The 17623-nt window shown below is 34.6% G+C and overlaps 2 protein-coding genes across 3 annotated transcripts; one reads left to right on the top strand and one right to left on the bottom strand.

Moving 5' to 3' along the window:
* Nucleotides 1-138: 138 nt before the first annotated feature.
* Nucleotides 139-8093, top strand: LOC131154795 (reticulon-like protein B11). Of its 2 annotated transcripts, none has more exons than XR_009136665.1 (6): nt 139-386; nt 479-659; nt 816-957; nt 1511-1580; nt 1682-1845; nt 7724-8093. XR_009136665.1 is itself a non-coding variant. In XM_058107550.1 (6 exons), exons 1-5 carry the CDS (start codon nt 326-328, stop codon nt 1836-1838), a joined length of 624 nt encoding a protein of 207 aa, XP_057963533.1. In that variant the 5' UTR covers nt 139-325; the 3' UTR covers nt 1839-1845; nt 7724-8093. The 2 variants fall into 2 exon arrangements, 1 of the variants encoding a protein (XP_057963533.1); XM_058107550.1 differs by having other exon boundaries at nt 1669-1845.
* Nucleotides 8094-9915: 1822 nt separating this feature from the next.
* On the bottom strand, nt 9916-14886 carry LOC131154793 (protein TIC 21, chloroplastic). The gene is made up of 4 exons (XM_058107549.1): nt 14344-14886; nt 13911-14168; nt 11287-11490; nt 9916-10183 (listed from the first exon to the last, which is right to left on the bottom strand). The coding sequence occupies exons 1-4, from the start codon at nt 14698-14700 to the stop codon at nt 10070-10072; spliced, it is 933 nt and encodes a 310-aa protein (XP_057963532.1). The 5' UTR covers nt 14701-14886; the 3' UTR covers nt 9916-10069.
* Between the last annotated feature and the right edge of the window lie 2737 nt (nt 14887-17623).

Genomic DNA, 17623 nt, shown 5'->3' with positions numbered 1-17623 from the left:
CACTAATTTAAGTTAGTGAGGTAGAAGTTGAACCGGTGGGTAATGGAGCCATCCATATCCCCAGTCCAGCCGGATGACCCGATCCGAGTGGCCAATTCGGGGCAAGCTCATAGATATGGTCAGTCCAGGGTCAATTACCAGTGCTGGTCTGTTTGCTTTGCCCACCCTGCCGTGCGTCCCCCCATCATTAATTTCTCCCCTTCACCCTTTCCAAATCGCAAATACCCGTTCGCCTCCCATTCCTCCTCCTCTCTCTCTCTCTCTCTCTCTCTCTCTCTCTCTCTCTCTCCATTCCTATCAAGAGTAACAAACCCTAACAATTGCCATGGTTGAATCCCATCACCCTCGTCCTGTATCTGTTCATCAAGCCCTCGGAGGTGGCTCAGGTCCTTCCCTCATCTACCTCTGTATACATTTATATGCATTTATATTTGTGTGTGATGGTCTGGTTTGAGAGATGTTATTGTTGAATTTGTAGTGGCTGATGTGCTGTTGTGGAGGCGATGGCGTGGAGGTGTTTTTGCGCTTGTGGCTGCAACTGCCTTATGGTACCTCTTCGAACGAGCTGGATATAACCTTCTATCTTTTGCCGCAAATGTGTTGTTGCTTCTCGTTGTAATCCTCTTCTTCTGGGCAAAATCTGCTTCTCTTCTCAACAGGTATTGCCTCTTCAATTGCCGAATATTTTTTTCCTCTGCTGTTAATTCAATCATTATTATAATTATTATTAATTTTTTTTTTTTATATATGAGGTTTTGAATTATATTTCCTGTGACGGGTTTTGTAAGTAAGAAGATATTATTGCTGTGATTCAGACCTCTTCCCCCACTTCCTGATCTGGAAGTTTCTGAGGAATCTTTTGTTGCTGCTGCTGATGAGATTCGAGTTTGGATCAATTACGCTTTGTCAATTGCACGCGACATCACTGTTGGGAGAAATTTGAGACTTCTTATTCAGGTGATGCTAGGTGCTTTTTTTTTTTTTTTCATTTTCTGATGATTTAGATTTTCGTCTGCTTTCCTTCTGTTATGTTGCCAAGAGATTTGTGCTAAAAAAAAAATTAGGATCTGGAATCTTTTGTTGTTTGTTGCTTTCATATGCGAAATGCGTGATAATTTTACTAGGCTCAGTTCACTGGGGGCTTTTTCAAAAGAATTCACTTTTTCTGTTATCCAGAAAAATGAGATAAAAATGAAAGATTTTATTTTTATTTTACATGATATGAACCTTCCATTTGCTATTTTGCTAATCATATTTGAACCAACTTTCATTTTTATTTGATTTTCAAAATTATTTTTTCCTTTTTTCTCATGAATCCTTGATCAGCTAAGGTTTTCCTGTCTTTTAGAGGTCTTAAAAAATATAGTAGGAAAAAAATAATAAAAAAATAAAAAATCCCAGATTCAAAATTTTCCTACATTTTCTTGGTAACCAAACATAAGAAATTTTCTTTTATAAAAAGGTTGAATTATTTATTCTTTAACGTGGTTATTGTTCATTCGTTTCCCAGGTTGTCTTTGGCTTGTGGGTGATCTCTTATATTGGGAGTCTTGCCAATTTCCTCACTCTAGTTTATATTGGTGAGTTTTTGCTGCCTATTTCTCTCTTTTACAGTAAAACTCCTTTAAAAAATTCTTAATTTGCTTTTATGTTCTGACTTTGCTACAGGGTTTTTTTTTAGTTTCTCAGTTCCTTTCTTGTATGACAAATACCAAGACCACATTGATGACAAGCTGAGCATTGCTTGTAAAATCATTAAAACACAGTACAAAAAAATTGATGATAACATCCTAAGAAGGATTCCAATTCCCATACACAAGGAGAAGAAGACTCAGTAAACTAAAAGTAATCTCTCTCTCTCTCTCTCTCTCTCTCTCACACACACACACACACACACACACACACACACATATCAAACAAAAGATTCCATCACACACGCGTCAAAAAAAAGATTCTACCTGCTTTGGCAATTATTCTACTGCAAACAATTTTATACTGTTATTTGCTTGTTTGTTTCTGTTAATGTTGGTATTTCATTATTCTGTGCTTAACCATTTAGAAATAAGTTCTGTTAAAAATTTGGAAGCCTGGTCTAACACTCATCTACATTTCCTGGTTGGCATTATGGGCATAAATTTATCTAATGCAATGAGATTACTAGCTTTCTAGTTTCATGGTTGACTGGTTTCTTTCCAATTATATGATTCTTGATTTAGTCTGAATTGTAATGCATGAGTGCAGGTGTCTTCCACTAATAAATGTAACTGAAAAGAGCAAAACAGAATAAAACAGAAAAGAAAATGGTAATTAAACAATGTGACTATAGCGGAATAGGTGTATGTATCTTGAAAAGTAAGATGTTTGAAAATGGAAATGCCATTTTAATGTGATATTTAACGTTATTTTTAATTCCTATGTGTTCTGAGATTTTTTTTCTGGTTAACATTCATTTCATTGACTTGTAGAATGTATGTGGTTTAGGAAGCCAAAGAAGGTAATAAATTTGACTAATGAGTTCTCATTATTTTGGATGCTTTTTTTTTTTTCCTTTTTTAAATTATTACAGTTTCACACGAGTTGCATTCCTTCATGAAGATCAACCATCTTCAATGTAAATGTAGAAATCTAGTTAATTGGAAACTCAGATTATGTTTATCTTTCCCCATTTTTTTCTGCTGAGAAAATGAACAGTATGTATATGAATTCTGAGAAATGCACAAAAAGAATGGCCAAAATAGCACACCCATAGAATTTAGATAAGGAAATGCTTCTAAAACAAAACTGATCATATTCCATCCTCCCCTTTCCCCCTGTTTATTGATAAGCTCATCATGATTTTTAAATCACCTTGTGACTTTTTCAGGGCATTGTCCCATACAGCCTCAGATTTTATGGATTTATCTCATGTACCTGAAAAATATGCACCGGTTGAACTGGTTAGATTGGTCGATCAATATGTTGGTTGTGGCACTACCAGTGTCGCCAGCATGATATGACAAAAGTATTTTATCATATATATATATATATGTATGTATGTGTAGGGCTGCAAATGAATCAAGTTGGCTCAGGACCTTGGCTTTATTACAGTTTGTTCAGGCTTGTTTATAATCTAAATGAGCGATTCCCAAACCCAATTTTCAAGCTCGTTTAATAAACGAGCCAAGCTTGAACACATACACGCTTGGCTCGTTTCGGCTTGTGAACAAGCTCGACTAAGGCTCGATTTAAGTTTCAATATTTTAAAAATATTTATTTATTTAGGTTGCTAATGTTAGCTATTACTTTCCTACACAAATTAAAAAAATATAGACCAATACATTCATAATAATAATAATAATCAATTGAATGGGAACTTGGCTTATATAGGAAAAGGGAAGAATCATAAAACATCCATCTTCCGATGTGGGATATGGGATCTGGAAAATGAAAACTGAGTTAAAGACTTAACAGTGGAAAATAGAGGTAGAGAGTTTCATTCTTGGGGACCAATACATGTGTAACATTTCCCACATTGGAAATGCAATATAGAGTCAGCCCCTCTATTGTTTATAAAACCCAGCCTTGGACGTATGCTCGTCCATAGATTTCAGGGCTTCCATTCCCTCCTTTGTGGGCCTACTTCCATGTTGGCCTACTGGGTTTAATTCCTTAAGCTCATTGATGGGCTTGAGTATAGTTATTAAATTTATATTTAACTTTAAAATTGGTTTGAACTTCGGTTTAATTTGGTTTGATTTTCAGTTTACTTTGAAACTGATCTGAGCCTGAGCCAAGCCTGAGCCAGTAATTTAAATGTTGAGCCGATCTGGAGCTTAAATTTTGAAGCTCGAACAATTTGAGCTTGAGCCTGAGCCTGAGCCTATCTCTTTTTTGTTGAGCCAAGCCCGAACATGCTGAAGCTCAGCTCGGCTCGGCTCGGCTCGTTTGCAGCCCTATGTATGTTTTTTCATAGTTTATATATGAAACAAAATTTTAAGAACACATTGAATTTGAAATGTATACTACTTTAATGTTTTACTGAGCAAAAAACAATTGCAAAAGTGTAAAACTTCACCAGAAGTATTCAAATATTATTATTTTCCCTAAACAAAAACTAAAGCTTGGCATTATGGCAGCCACTCTCCTCTTGTTGTGGAGGTGCAGGGTTCAATTCCTTGTACCAGTCTGCACTGATTTATTTGATTTTGCGGCTGTGTCAACTTGGCTGAGCCACCAGGTCTGGCTGGTTTAGGACGGGTTGCACTGAGTTGGCCATGTTGACCTTGGTCAGATTAATTCCAGGTTTTACCCTTGACTTGAACAAGCAAAGTCACCTGCTTCAATTTACAAGTTTTCTAAATATGTTTAACAACCTTGTAGCTGCACTTGCTCATCCGCACCCCAGCTTGGGATTATGCCTTTTTTTTTTTCCTTTTGAAATCAAGCAATAATTTTAAAGGCTAGGAGCCTAGGATAATATCAAGCTTGGTCATTGAGAATGAAAAAGCAATGTTGAACTTTTCTATTGGTTCTGTAGAATCCATACTATCTTGCAGAAAGGAACCGGTTGGGGGTCCCATATCTGTTATTTTGTATTAACAGCTAGGATTGAATCTACCTGTATGCTTCCTTCAAATTCATTTGAGCCTTTGGCTTATGGTATGTATTTGTATTAGTTGCCGCAAAGAGCTTAGAAATCAATCTACTGTGTCACATTCATGCCAGCTAAAGCATATATAGGAAACTCAATTGGTGATTTTTTGTATATCTATTCGGAACATAATTAATGACAAGAATTTGTTTGGTTTATGCATATTTCAAGGAGGATTTTGGGCAAGTTGGCTAGCTTTGAGATGAAATTCATTTTTGAATGGTTGACATTCTGATTTCATCTCTTAAATAGCAATTTTCTTAGAAATATTTCCTCTTTGAAGGCTTTTTTCCCCCCAAAACAGTCAATTTGTGGCATAATTTAATTTCTTTTGTTTATGCTTTTTTCTGCCTATGTGTTAAATGGAAAATTGCAGCCATTACATACTTGATTAGTTAATATTAATAGACATACGAATAATTACCTTAATTTTTTTTTAAAAATAAAATATTAGTAATCTTTCTCCATAGACCCCAATATGGTGTGGTAACCTTATGTACTTGGTGTATGACTTGCTAAATTGAGGTGCACAAGCATGCAAGAAACACTTGAGGAATATCTCGATTTAAACAAAAGATCATTTGGTTTTAATGAATTTCAATGCAGTTAATTGTTATTGCTGAAGATTCATATGGCTTATCCATATGCAACACCAGTGCACAAGGTTCTGTAACAATACCATATTGGGGGTTTGGGGAGGGCATTATGCATGAAGCTTTACATTTGCATTTGGAGAGGTGGTTTCTCTGACCTGAACCTGTGTGTCGTGACCTTGAGGTTTGGGTGCAATATCCTTACCACTGGATTAAGTCTTGGCCTCATAGTTGATAATGCCATGTGATTTGCTAAATTTACTTGATACTTTTTATTATTATTATTTTTTCCTGAAAAGCACTTAAGGTTGATTATCAATTTTAACAAACCATGTGAAGCAGTTTTTTCATACTTTACAAGGTCAGTCCTGCTACTTCAGAGAGAGTTACTGTGCTCTCTCTCTCTCTACACACAATTTTGTTTGATCAGGATGCACAGTAGCAAAAAGGAGAAATGAAACCCTATACTCTATGTTATTCAATTTAATTTTATATTTAGACCATCATGGCAGTGGAGCCGATTCATTGTCACAAAGTTGTCAAACTTTTTGTTGAAATTTTAGCTTTTGCCACCATCAAAATAAAAAGAGGAGGCTAATTTCTATCTTACAAAATTTCCTTCAAAAATACCTATGGTCGTCCAATTTATTTTCTTTTTCAATATTTCAAAATTTCAAACAAAATTCATTTTAAAATATGATTATGGAACAATAATCTTTCTTGAAATTGAAATTTGACTTTTAAACCTTCTAGTATAAAAACGCAATATAGCTTCGTTTTGTACAATTTGAGTTCTCATTCAAAGTGTCAGCAAATTTGAAAAATTTTATTGAATAAATTTCTTGATTTAGATGGAATTTTAAGTGTTTGATGGCATCAAGAATTTTGTCAAATTTTTTTTTTTTTAATCTATATTGTAAGACATCCTGAAAAGATGAATGCCCCTTTGAAGTTTTGGGTTATTTTAGAACTTTTTTATTCATTTAACAGCCTGCCCCATATTTAGTCATAACATCTTACTTACTAATTTGTGCATGCATGCATTTTATATTATTTTGTTTTTATCATTGTTCGTAATGCTTTTTAATCAGTTACTTTTATTTTGATTATCCACATTAATATTTATGAGGCTGGCAACTAAATTTTTTGGTTTATTAAATATAATCTGTACATATTGATTTGATCTCATTAAGCACCGGGATAGCAATCGAATATTTCAAAAAAGATTTGTTTGTAGCTTGTTCATACAGGAATTTCTTAAAAATTGGCATTTAACATTTGGCCAGTTTATTACTGGGTGATTTGATGCAAGCATAGGAATGATGACTTGAAGTTGTATAAAATATTAAACTTCCGAATTAAATACAACATTTTATTTGACATTATGTGTTAAATAGTTGTATTTGCATAATATTATTTTGTTGATTTATGAATTCCTTTAATATTAATTGAAGATATCAAACTTTTATCATTTTGCAGTCATTACATTCTACACATGACATGCTTGTGATTTATACATTTTATTCACAATATTTCAATTCTTAATAATGTATTATTGTGTCAATTAACACTTTCCAAAGCTTAGAAAAAATTTTCATGTTCTGTTACTAGTTTCCACCTTTTTTGAAATAAAAAACAAATTCAAAATCAAAATTTCCATCAAAATATCTGTATTTTTGAAGTTTAGGAACTTTGGTCCTCTACTTTAGCACTATGTCAATCAAATAAATTGTGACACAGATTTTTATGGCGACTTACCGATACTGTGAGCCTGATGAATAGTTGTCTTTATACAAGAAGTTTTTTTCTCTCATGATGGCATTTCACTTCTTCATGTGTTGGTTGAATAGATACTAGGGCTCTTTGGGAGAACTTTGAGCTAAGAGTGATTCTGTAGTCCACAATTACTTTTAGACAAGACTTCATCAATTTGCTTAGTCAAACACATTCGTAAGAGTCAGAAAGTGATTCCTTGTAGCTAAAATCGTTTAGGATAAATGCTGGGTTGAGACTTTCTCTAAAGCAAATTTTTACTCAAAGGTGACTTCCCACCAAAATTGTTGCAAGTTGGCTCACGAAGTTGTTCTCAATTAGCTTTCGATAGTCTGCGCTCTTCTAATACAAATTATTTTTAGGGTAAAAGATACTAACATCCCTTGAGGTTTTGCAAGAAGACAACGACCTTCCTTGAAATTTCAAAAATCCCAATAATCTTCCCTGAAGTTTTAAAAATGTCATAGATCTCGCATGAGATGTGCTAAAAAGATACAAACCTTAAAAGATTTATTATTTTTTTTTTTTGCACAATATAAAGGGAGGTTTGTATTTTTTTTTTTTTTGACAAATCTCGGGAGGTTTTTAGAATTTTTGAAATCTCATGGGAAGTCCCTAGATAATTTGAAACCTTAGGAGAGGTCTGTCGTCTATCTTTATTTTTAAAATGTGCCCCTTTGTCTCTTTTGTTTGACTTGCTATGTAGCTAAGATGTTCTGAATCGCAGGTCCCTAATGCAGGGTGCAATACCGCTCAGCAATGCATTTTAGCAGGGCTTAAAAGTTGGGTACTCAACATTAAAATCATTTTCAGGAGCTAGCTGAAATGCAGACAGGATGTAGATAAACGAGGAGCTAGTAAGCTAAGCCTGCAGGAGTTGGAGTTAGCCACCATTACATATTGGGAAAAATTGTTTACATTTCCTTTTGGCACCCATATTCTTGGTAAATTTTTTGATCCGTTTGGTCTGTATCTTAACCCTAGCAGCTATGATGTCCGGATGAGGAGATACTCCATTGCAGGATAGTATGCTCTTCTTCGTTGTGGAAGTTGGCTTATAAATTGTGTAATGTGCTATTTTACTGATGGCCTTCTTTTATATGTTTTGTGTGCTGGAAAGAGTTTGTAAACATTCTCAAGAGCTAGGTAGGTTGAATGTGCTGGAAAGAGCTCTGTTGGCCTTTTAGTTAAAAAATATAGTCGGCTAGGTAGGTTGAATGCCAATCTAAGGTATTGTTTGGGCATAGAATTTTATTTTAAGTAACATGTTTTTGTTTCCTAGTTCTGTTAAATTTTCCATTTTTCTGCCCATTTGGTCCGATTCAGTGTTTATCACAGTGCAGGCTAGACCGAAAATAATAATAATATTATTTATCTTGCATTTGAAAAACATAAATTTTAAACTGTTAATTTCAAGTCATATAAATGTAGACAAAATATAATATTAACTTATATTTTGTAAAATTTCATACAAATTTGAATTTAGCATTTTAATCTCTAGTTCCAAATGCAGCATAATTAAACATATATGGAGACCTATTTCCTCCACCTTTTGCCAAGTTTTGTATTTTTCCTTGTTTGCTTTTTAGCACAAGATTTTGAGCCTCATGTGTCTATCATTTGACCACCAAGGCATCTTGAAAGTGTATCGTATTCCATGAATATGATATTTATCTAGTCTGATGTATGGAATATATGATAGGTGGAATGTTTTTATTGATCAGTCATGTCATATTGGCCCGAGTCAGACATCCAATTGCTCGGCTCGATTTGAATAATTCGGAGCTGCAATCATAGGATGTTGGGACAAATCCACTAGGAGAAACATAATTTTCACTTCTGAAATTGTCAAGAAAGCTCGTTTGTTGAGTCAAATCATCAAAGCGTAATATGAGATTGATGCAACATTTTACCTTCTTTATAGTTTCTTTAATACCATTGCAACCTGCAATTAACTATTTTCAGAGACTTGACGGTAGAAGACTTGATGTTTTCTCCCAAAAAAATTGAACTATGCTCTGTTGCACCCTGCTTTTAAATGAGGCAGGGTGTGAGGCAGCAGCTTGTTCTGGGCTGGTGACTTTGGCTTTAAGGTAATGCCAATCATTTAACAAACAACCTGTTTTATTCAGTTTATGCACCTATCTTGGCGTCCTCGAGCATATAACAATTATGTGCTTTTTAAACTACCACCTTAAGGCTCAGGATCAGCAAACAAATAGCTATAAACCCTATAATATCTTTTAATTAAATAATGCATATAAAAATGCTCCACCAATCATTTGCACTTGGTAGCACAAATATTAAATATTAAATTTAAATTATTTTGACAAATTTATATAATTTTATATTCAATTTTATTTAAATCTATGTAAATTAAAATTTGAATCCCAAACTCAGCTCTCAGAGTTGATACATGTGAGTGTGCTTTGAGTTGTGAACTTGCATTTGAATATATTGATTTAAATAATACATGGTACAAAATTATATTAATTTTTTTAAAAATTTAATAAGCCATACAATTTCAAATCCAAATTGACAGTACACAAATCGAAAGTGTACCAAAAACCAAGATTAAGTATTTGGGGCTGTAATATAAGCTTTAGATAGGATCCATGTGATAAATAAATAAATAAATAAAGAAGATATATTCAACTATAAGTTGCATTCTAACCATAACATATTTCTAATTTTCCAAGAACTACAAATTTATCCCTAGGTTATTGTATCCCAAATCCACCACCTGCAACTGTGTTTCATGGGTCATTATTAATGAAATTAAAAGCCTGGTGACAGGATCATCAACATTTCTTTTTGTACTTTGAAACTGACAAATGAAGGTTATCTAAACCATAACCTCAGACAGTGGGAAAGCTTTAAGTCATGAAATTAGATGGGGAAAAGTGGGTTGGCAAGAACTTGAAATAGGAATGGCCAATCCGGCAGCTTTATATTAATCTCACCACTGAAATGTGCCTGTTGCCCTAATCCGATTATGGTTCCAAAAACAAGTTTTTTTTTTTTTACCTGAAATGCCGAAATACATTTTCTGGACTATATAATAGGGAAAAGTTTATGCAGCCCTTGGAACTGGAATGCCTTCTGAAGGCGGTAATGTCACCGAGCGCAGCAACTCCAAAGAGAATGCAAGTCCCAGGAAATGAGAAAGGATGGTGTTGGCAGATGCCTGCAAAGGAAAAAATGGATGAGAAACTAGAAAAGAATGCAATTAAATGATGATACAGACTAAAGATTTCTCCCACTTGGACAACTTCTCTTTCAATACCATCCCACAATTATTTAGAGGCAGTTCAAAAAATATCCTAAATAAAACGGCATAGGGTATAATCCTGTTGATCCTCGGCCAAGAAAATGGTACTCGGACAATGGTTACTGCTATTTTCTCATTGGTGATAATCTGAAATTTCTTCAGTGATCTACCTGTCCTATGATGTTATTCAAATTACAATGTTCTCCCAAAAACAAATAAAAAATAAACTAACTTTTTCCCAAAGGAAAGGGGAGATGGCAGAGCAAAAGCCTACTCACAAAAAACTGACAAATGCATGAAAGTTCTTAAAGACATGAAACTTTTAAAATAAATCATTAAGCAAGAGCTAAAAAGCTGATTAGGAAGCTATTCCTCCTTCCCCTCTTTTTTCCTTTTTCCTTTGCTTATGATTGAGGGCAAGGTTAAGGGGAACCGTTTTGAACTCTTGGAAGAATTCCAAGATCAATTCTAAAAGAAGAATTCATAAATCATTCAATTACTGATTATGGAATAGTACTCTTCTCAGTTTACATTAATTCATATACCACTCTCAACCCAAATAATAGAATTAGATTTCCATTTGAATGGTCTTTTATTATTCTTGTTATAAATAGAATGTTCTGATATATCACCATCCCTTTTTTGTTTCCTCAAGTTTTGAGACACCTGTAAGCACTCTTGTTCTTCCCTTTAAAAAACTCTTACAAAAGGAAAACACTCAAGTAGTGTTTGGAAGCATGGATTTCGGCCCTTGAATTTGGATTTGTGTGGGTTTGGCAGAAAGTCAATGTAATTTTGTACTAAGTTTTATTCAAACCCAACAAATCCAAATCTAATATCCCAATTCCGTGCTCCCAAACAAAGGGTTACGATTTTCCATTTTTTTAAAGTTTGTTTCAGTTTCATCTTTTCCAATATGATAACCAATTTTTATTTTCCCTGGACTTGATTTCATGAATAACTTCCAACACTTCGCTGATTTCTAGATAGGTAAGTGGGAATTAGATCCGGAAGAGTACCTGCACTAAGAATACATCCAATGCAAGCACAGGACTGTAGCCAGGGGAGATACCCTGGTAATATGGATTTGCTGAGGAAGTAAGAGCCTTTGCAACCAACAATCCTACCGTTGCTTGCATGCCAATAATAGCAGCACCCATTCCCAGAAGGTTCAAAACTATGCCATTTTTCAAGCTTTTCACAACATCAGCACGAGGAGGAGCCTGAAGCACAAGCCATTGACCCATAGAGGTCTTATTAGACAAACTACTTACTAACATAATTTCAATTAATAAAAAAAAGCATTAAAATTGCACCTCATAAATAAACACATTATTCATTACTTAAACAATACTTGGGCACAAATTCTTCATGCTCAATTCAGATCCTTCAGTCAAGAAAAGAGGGTGGGTTTATTCAAAAGAATTGACATCAATGACCCCAAAACACAAACACTTCCGCCCATCTCCACATCCATCATTGAACAGGTATGAATTACCAGTTTATTCCTGAAAAAGCTTTTCAAAAAATAACGAAGACCATATTCCAGTAAAGACATACATGAATCACACAAGCAAAAAAAATTAAAGGAAACTTAAAAGCAAAGGGATCAAACCTCCTTGCTACTTGATTTAGCTTGTTTTTAAGTATATGTTTTAAACTATGCTTAAATCCTCCCCCACACGTGCAGCCCGAGTGAAGAGAAAAAAAAATGAAAAATAACACCCATTACAGGGAATAAAATTATTTTTAAACACCACAGAAAACTTGGACAACAAGACTAAAACCCAAGATAGGGAATAATCTATTAGATTACTCTTAACATCATAGTTAGATTACCACCTTGCCTAAAAACTTAATTTGTTAGGTTGTAGGCCAACAATGTATATCAAACTTTAACACTCACTCACACATGTAGCTCAACAGCACATGGAGAGATAAACACACGATAGATAACACCCATTACAGGAAATACACTAATTTTTAAAACACCACATAATAAACGTGGGCAACAAGACTAGAACCTAGGAGCTCCTGGTAACCAATTTTGAAATCATGTTAAATTACCACTTTATCTAAAAACTTAAACTGTTAGGTTGTGAGCCAACGATGTATATCAAGCCTTAACAATTCCTTGCACGTGCAACCTGATGACACGTGAAGGGATAAAAACAAGATAAATAACACCTATTACAAAGAATACAATAATTTTTTAAACACCACATAATATGCGGGCAACGAGACTAGAACCTATGACTTCTTGGTATTAGATTTCCACTTTACCTAAAAACTAAAGCTATTAGGTTGTGGGCACATATATCAAGCTTTAATGAAAGTATTTCAAATATTATTGTGGAATTTTAGTTCTATTCTCTAGACTGCATTTGATAAGGCATACAGCCATCATGAGGTATGAAGATGACAGTGCATCACAGCCTTGGTTTACTAACATATTTCTCCTGCAAAATGGCATGCACCCCACATCTCGTGCAAAATGTGTTGCTGCTGATGCAAAACTAAGGATCGTGTGAATCAAGTAAATCTTAAAGAGGAAAAAATGTAGGTGCCCCGAGGGTACACTCTCCCATCCAATAAAATGGTCTCATGTAAGCTAGTTTAGGTTCACATTGCTTATGCAGTGCCATTAAATTGGAAGGGGGAACATGCCCCCCAAGGCATCTAAGTCTTTCTCCATTCTCAGGTTAGAACTCACACAATATTCAAGATGCTAGATATACGAGCCAAGGTTGTGTTAGTAAATAAGGCTTTTGAGGGATAGGTCTCTCTAACATGAAGTATAACTGTTCATTAACTGAGTGTAACTTGTTACAGTAATAGTAGCACTAGGCATGAGTGGCTGAAAATTAGGTTCCTGAGGCATAAACCATGTGCCAACTATTAATATTAACCATGGAATACGCTGTTAGAATAGCATGAAAAATCTCTGCAAGCATTTTTCCATAAGTTATAAATGTTGCAAGTGAATCTTCCCCAAATTGATCCATCAAACATCTAACATAGAGGACGATGGTTAGAATGATGCACAGAAAGAAATAAACTGTTTGTCTTGGTTGACGAAGAAATGTAAATATCATCCCCAGGATTCCATAAAGTATAGCCAAAGAATTGCGTTCTAACTTTACTATCTTTTGCAATCAATAAGAGATATTTTGGAGTTTCTCCATTGGAATTAAAAAAAAAAATTAAAATTCCCCCTTGTCCTATGTCCTCCTTTACTTTCCCATCAACCAAAGAATCATACACAGACAACAATTATTCTATCAGTCTACGTTAATTGAATTGGAGTTTTGGCACTGAAAAGTGACAAATAATAATAATAATAATAATAATAATAATAATAATAATCAGTAATTGAAAATATGATCCCAGTTTGAAGAATAGTCAATTCAATTCCCATCAATTACATAAAAAATTTCAACTTCCACATTAGTACGCATGAGAAGCAATTAGGAGGAAGCAAATAGAATCAAAGCATAAATCAAACATCCTCTTTTCAGAACTAAGTCACTTAACATAATTCACATGAAACGTTGATAATCCAGTGTATTTCAATTCTAAAACTAATTCAAAGGAATTTCAATACTGAGTTAGTGATTTAATATTGTGTTTGTGATTACAATACCTTTGAAGGCTCACTAGCTGTTTTTCGGAGCTTCTCAGAAAGACGAAGATACCCAAATGACCAAAACACCGATACAAACGCGGCACTGATGCCAGCGGCCGTAGAGTAAAATGTAACCGGAGATGTGATCTTCCCAGTAATCACAACGGAAAATGAGAGAATCACAGCTGCCACCACAGTGCTCACAAGCTGCCCCCAAAACCCTAAACCCCCCAACCTCTTGAAGTACCTTGAAGTGCTTTCCAATCTCTTCGAAACCTAAGCCACTCAATACAATAACATCTAATTCAATTTACTCATCATTACACAACCTAAGCCCTAACAATGTATTCGAAAATGCCCTCAAGATAGACATGCATGTAAACGCTTCAAATTAGAGAGCCTCATACCCAACACACGCGTGCAGCGAGAGAGAGAGAAAGAAAGAGAGAACCTGAGCAAGTTTGGCCCTTTCGGATTCGTCGGGAGGGGGGGAAACGGGAGAGGAAGCAATCGGAGTGAAAGAGACTCTTCTTGTGCTTGCATTGTTGAGAGCATCGCTGTCATAAGACCATACAGAAGAAGAAGAAGAAGAAACCGCAGCAGAAGAAGAAAGTGATCGAAGGGCTTTCAGGGAAGAGAGAGAAAGCGAGGAGACAGAATTTGAAGCAGATGAAGGGCGATTACTAGTGCGGTGGAAGGAGAGCAGCGGTCGAGGGATGCGGGGTACGTAAGGGAGTGACGGTCCCGCCGCCGCCGCCGATGGCACGGGGCCGCCGGATCGGACCGCCGGCAAAAGTAGCGTCTGCATAGTAAAGGGTCGGAGCAGAGGGTGGGGCAGCGACTCCTCTCTGAGCAGAATCCGGCTTTTGCGAGTTGTCCTTGAGCTTCCACGAAGCTGTCTGTATTCTGTAATTTTCTTCCGCCTTTGCAGAGAAAAAGGAAAAAAACTCTATTTTCTCACGGATTCTCTACTCACAAATATTAAAACATTTGTATTTAATTATTTAGAAATTGTTTATATCTATATTTTTTAATAGCATTTAAATAAACAATGAACTTAATTTCTAAAAAAAGTAATATTTAAATATTAGATCAAGAAGTACTTTCTAGTGTATTTCCCCCCCCCACCCCCTCTCCTCTTTGAATATAAGCATTTTGTTTTTTCAATGTAAAAATTCTCTTCTTTAGGTAGATTTTTTTGTTGGTTATATTTTCTTTTGCTGTGTCTTTGTATTTATTAATATATTTGCTTTACTCCTTAGCATTACTAATATTTTCATAGTATTTTTTGTTTTTAATTGGAAGTCTTTTCGAATATTAAATTTTAAAATTTTTTTTATTGGCGATCTAACAAAAGTTTCACAAAAGCTATACAAATAGGGCGGCTAATATTATTGTGTTCTTAATTTTCTTTAAATAATGTTTGAATATGAATTTTAAAATTTAAATTTAAATCAAAGATGTTAATTCTATGTTCTCAAATTTTTGTTTCTAATTTATTATGCATGTATGTGTGTAACCCTTAAAAAAAAAAAAAATTGATACGGAGTAACTCTTAGAAAGATACAAGGTAAGCTCTGCATCTAACCATTGCATAAATCTTCTCTCTTAAAAAGAGTTTGATCCACAAATGTGTATAGTATTGTTTGCTCCCAATAATGTCATGCTTATAATATTTCATTTTTTGTGATATTTTGGTTTTCGAAAATAATATGGTAACAAACATTGCATTTCTTAATATTTTACAGTCCATAATTTATAATGTTCACTTACATTGTTGACATTAAGTCTATGTAGCTTATAATTTATAATATTCATTCTTAGGCAAGATTTTTCAAATCCAATATAGATGTAATTATTATTCTTAGTTTGCTTCTTAAATAGTATTTTGGCTAATATTACTTTACTATTAGTACTTGTCGATGCAGGATTCTATACGATGTGTCGAATAAAGGGAATGATTGTTCTCAAATGAGAAGAGTTTAAAGAAAATGGGGTTAAATATTTGAAAAACAAAAGATACAGAGTTGACATCCTATAATTTGAAAATAAAGAAAAAATAAAGAAAAATCCTGAAAAAGGTTTATAAAAACTAGATTTTGAGTTCAATAGTACATTTGTGCATAAGAAACGTTGTAGACATCCCCATTTTGTCTGGGGCTTATATAACACAAAATTGAGCAAAATTTATTAATGCATTGAATTGGAAAAATACAAGAAAAAAAAAAGAAAAAAAACTGATTGCATGGGAAAAAAGAAAAAGAAAACAATTGAATACATTAAAAAAATAGAAAATGAAATAAAATAAGTGGGTCTGCATCTTCATCTTTAAACCTGCAAGCATAAAAGGAAAAAATGGAAATTAGATATGTGGGAATTTACATAAGTAACATGTGGGTGAGATCATAGTTTAATGTAAGCATAAATTGATAAATTCAATTTAACTTTGATTGATTAGTTAAATTCTGATTGATCAAATCAGAGTTGATTGAATTGATCCCTCAAACCTATAAATAGTGGGCTTCATAAGGGTAAGAGACACAGACAAGAGAGAAAACACGGCAAAGGAGTAGAATTACTCATTAATTTTTTTTTGAAATTTTGTGAAGAAAAGGCTGAGTGGTTCAAGATTGAAGAAATTGAAGAGGGATGAAAACTGAAGGGCTTAAATTGCAAAAAGCAACAGAAGCTTGGTAGCAAAGAGAAAATGGTTTAGGCTAGCTTAAGGGATCTAGAAGCAGAGAAATAAAAAGGTTAGTGTTCATTTCTTTTTAAGGTTGCAAGCCCAGAATGATTCCTTTCGAAATTTTGAATAAAATTTTGTAAAAGCCCCAATCCCAGACCTAGAGCTTGGATCCAAAAACCTAGACTTGGATTCGAGAAGCCCGGATCAAATTGACCCAAGTCCAGGTCAACATATCTGAATACCCAACCAAAGACCCAAGTCTGACCCCAAACTTTTGGACCTAGGTCAATGTTGACTTGGGTAAACTTAAATCAACATTTAGCCCATAAACCTAAAACTTCAGAACCCAAACTTGAACCTATTCAAACACACGACTCAGCTGGGTCTGGCTTAATTCAACCATAGCCCTAACCTATGCTCTTGGCCCAATTCAACCATAGTGAGAGCCCAAGTACCATGACTCATTAACCAAGACCAATCCCAATTACCTAAGACCCAAATCACCTGAGCCTAACTAACCTAACCTAGCTTTACAAACCTAACTCTAACCTTCACCAAATCGTGACCTCAACCCGAACTTGAGCCAGAACCTAACCTAGGTTAGAACCCAGGTCAATCAACCACCAAACCCCTGTTTGGATCTCAAGATAATGCAAGAAAACCTCCATAAATTTCATGCTATTTTTTTTTGTTAAAATCAGAATGAAAAGAGATTGAAAATAAAAGAAGGTTTTTCACCTTTGGTAAAATCCGAGCCTTGATCTAGAGAGCAAGGCAAGGAGTTTGAAGCTCTTTGCTCTCACGAATCTTATTCAACTTGCAAGAAAAATAAGGAAAATAGAAGTGAGAATTAGAAATAAATAAAAATTGAAAGACAGAGACTGAAAAGGAAAGAGATCGAAGACGAAGAAAAGGTGAGAAAGAGAGATTTGAGAGAGCGATTGAATAAAGAATGTGTGTGTGTGTGTGTGTGTGTATGAGAGAGAGAGAGAGAGAGAGAGAGAGGGGGGGGGGGGAGTTGCGAGAGCTGAGAGGGAGAAGAGAG

The sequence above is a fragment of the Malania oleifera genome, chromosome 5, assembly GCF_029873635.1.
Source record: "Malania oleifera isolate guangnan ecotype guangnan chromosome 5, ASM2987363v1, whole genome shotgun sequence".
Taxonomy (NCBI): domain Eukaryota; kingdom Viridiplantae; phylum Streptophyta; class Magnoliopsida; order Santalales; family Ximeniaceae; genus Malania; species Malania oleifera.
Note: the sequence above shows the minus strand (reverse complement) of the source record. Positions and strands in the feature narration are given on the sequence as shown.

Coding starts and splice junctions, on each gene's coding strand:
- LOC131154795 (XM_058107550.1), top strand. CDS start 326: ATGGTTGAATCCCATCACCCTCGTCCTGTATCTGTTCATCAAGCCCTC. Junction 387..478: donor AGCCCTCGGAGGTGGCTCAG/GTCCTTCCCTCA, acceptor TTGAATTTGTAG/TGGCTGATGTGCTGTTGTGG. Junction 958..1,510: donor ATTTGAGACTTCTTATTCAG/GTGATGCTAGGT, acceptor TTCGTTTCCCAG/GTTGTCTTTGGCTTGTGGGT.
- LOC131154793 (XM_058107549.1), bottom strand. CDS start 14,700: ATGCAGACGCTACTTTTGCCGGCGGTCCGATCCGGCGGCCCCGTGCCA. Junction 11,491..13,910: donor CAGCTAGTGAGCCTTCAAAG/GTATTGTAATCA, acceptor CTTGTGCTTCAG/GCTCCTCCTCGTGCTGATGT. Junction 10,184..11,286: donor TGGATGTATTCTTAGTGCAG/GTACTCTTCCGG, acceptor TTTCCTTTGCAG/GCATCTGCCAACACCATCCT.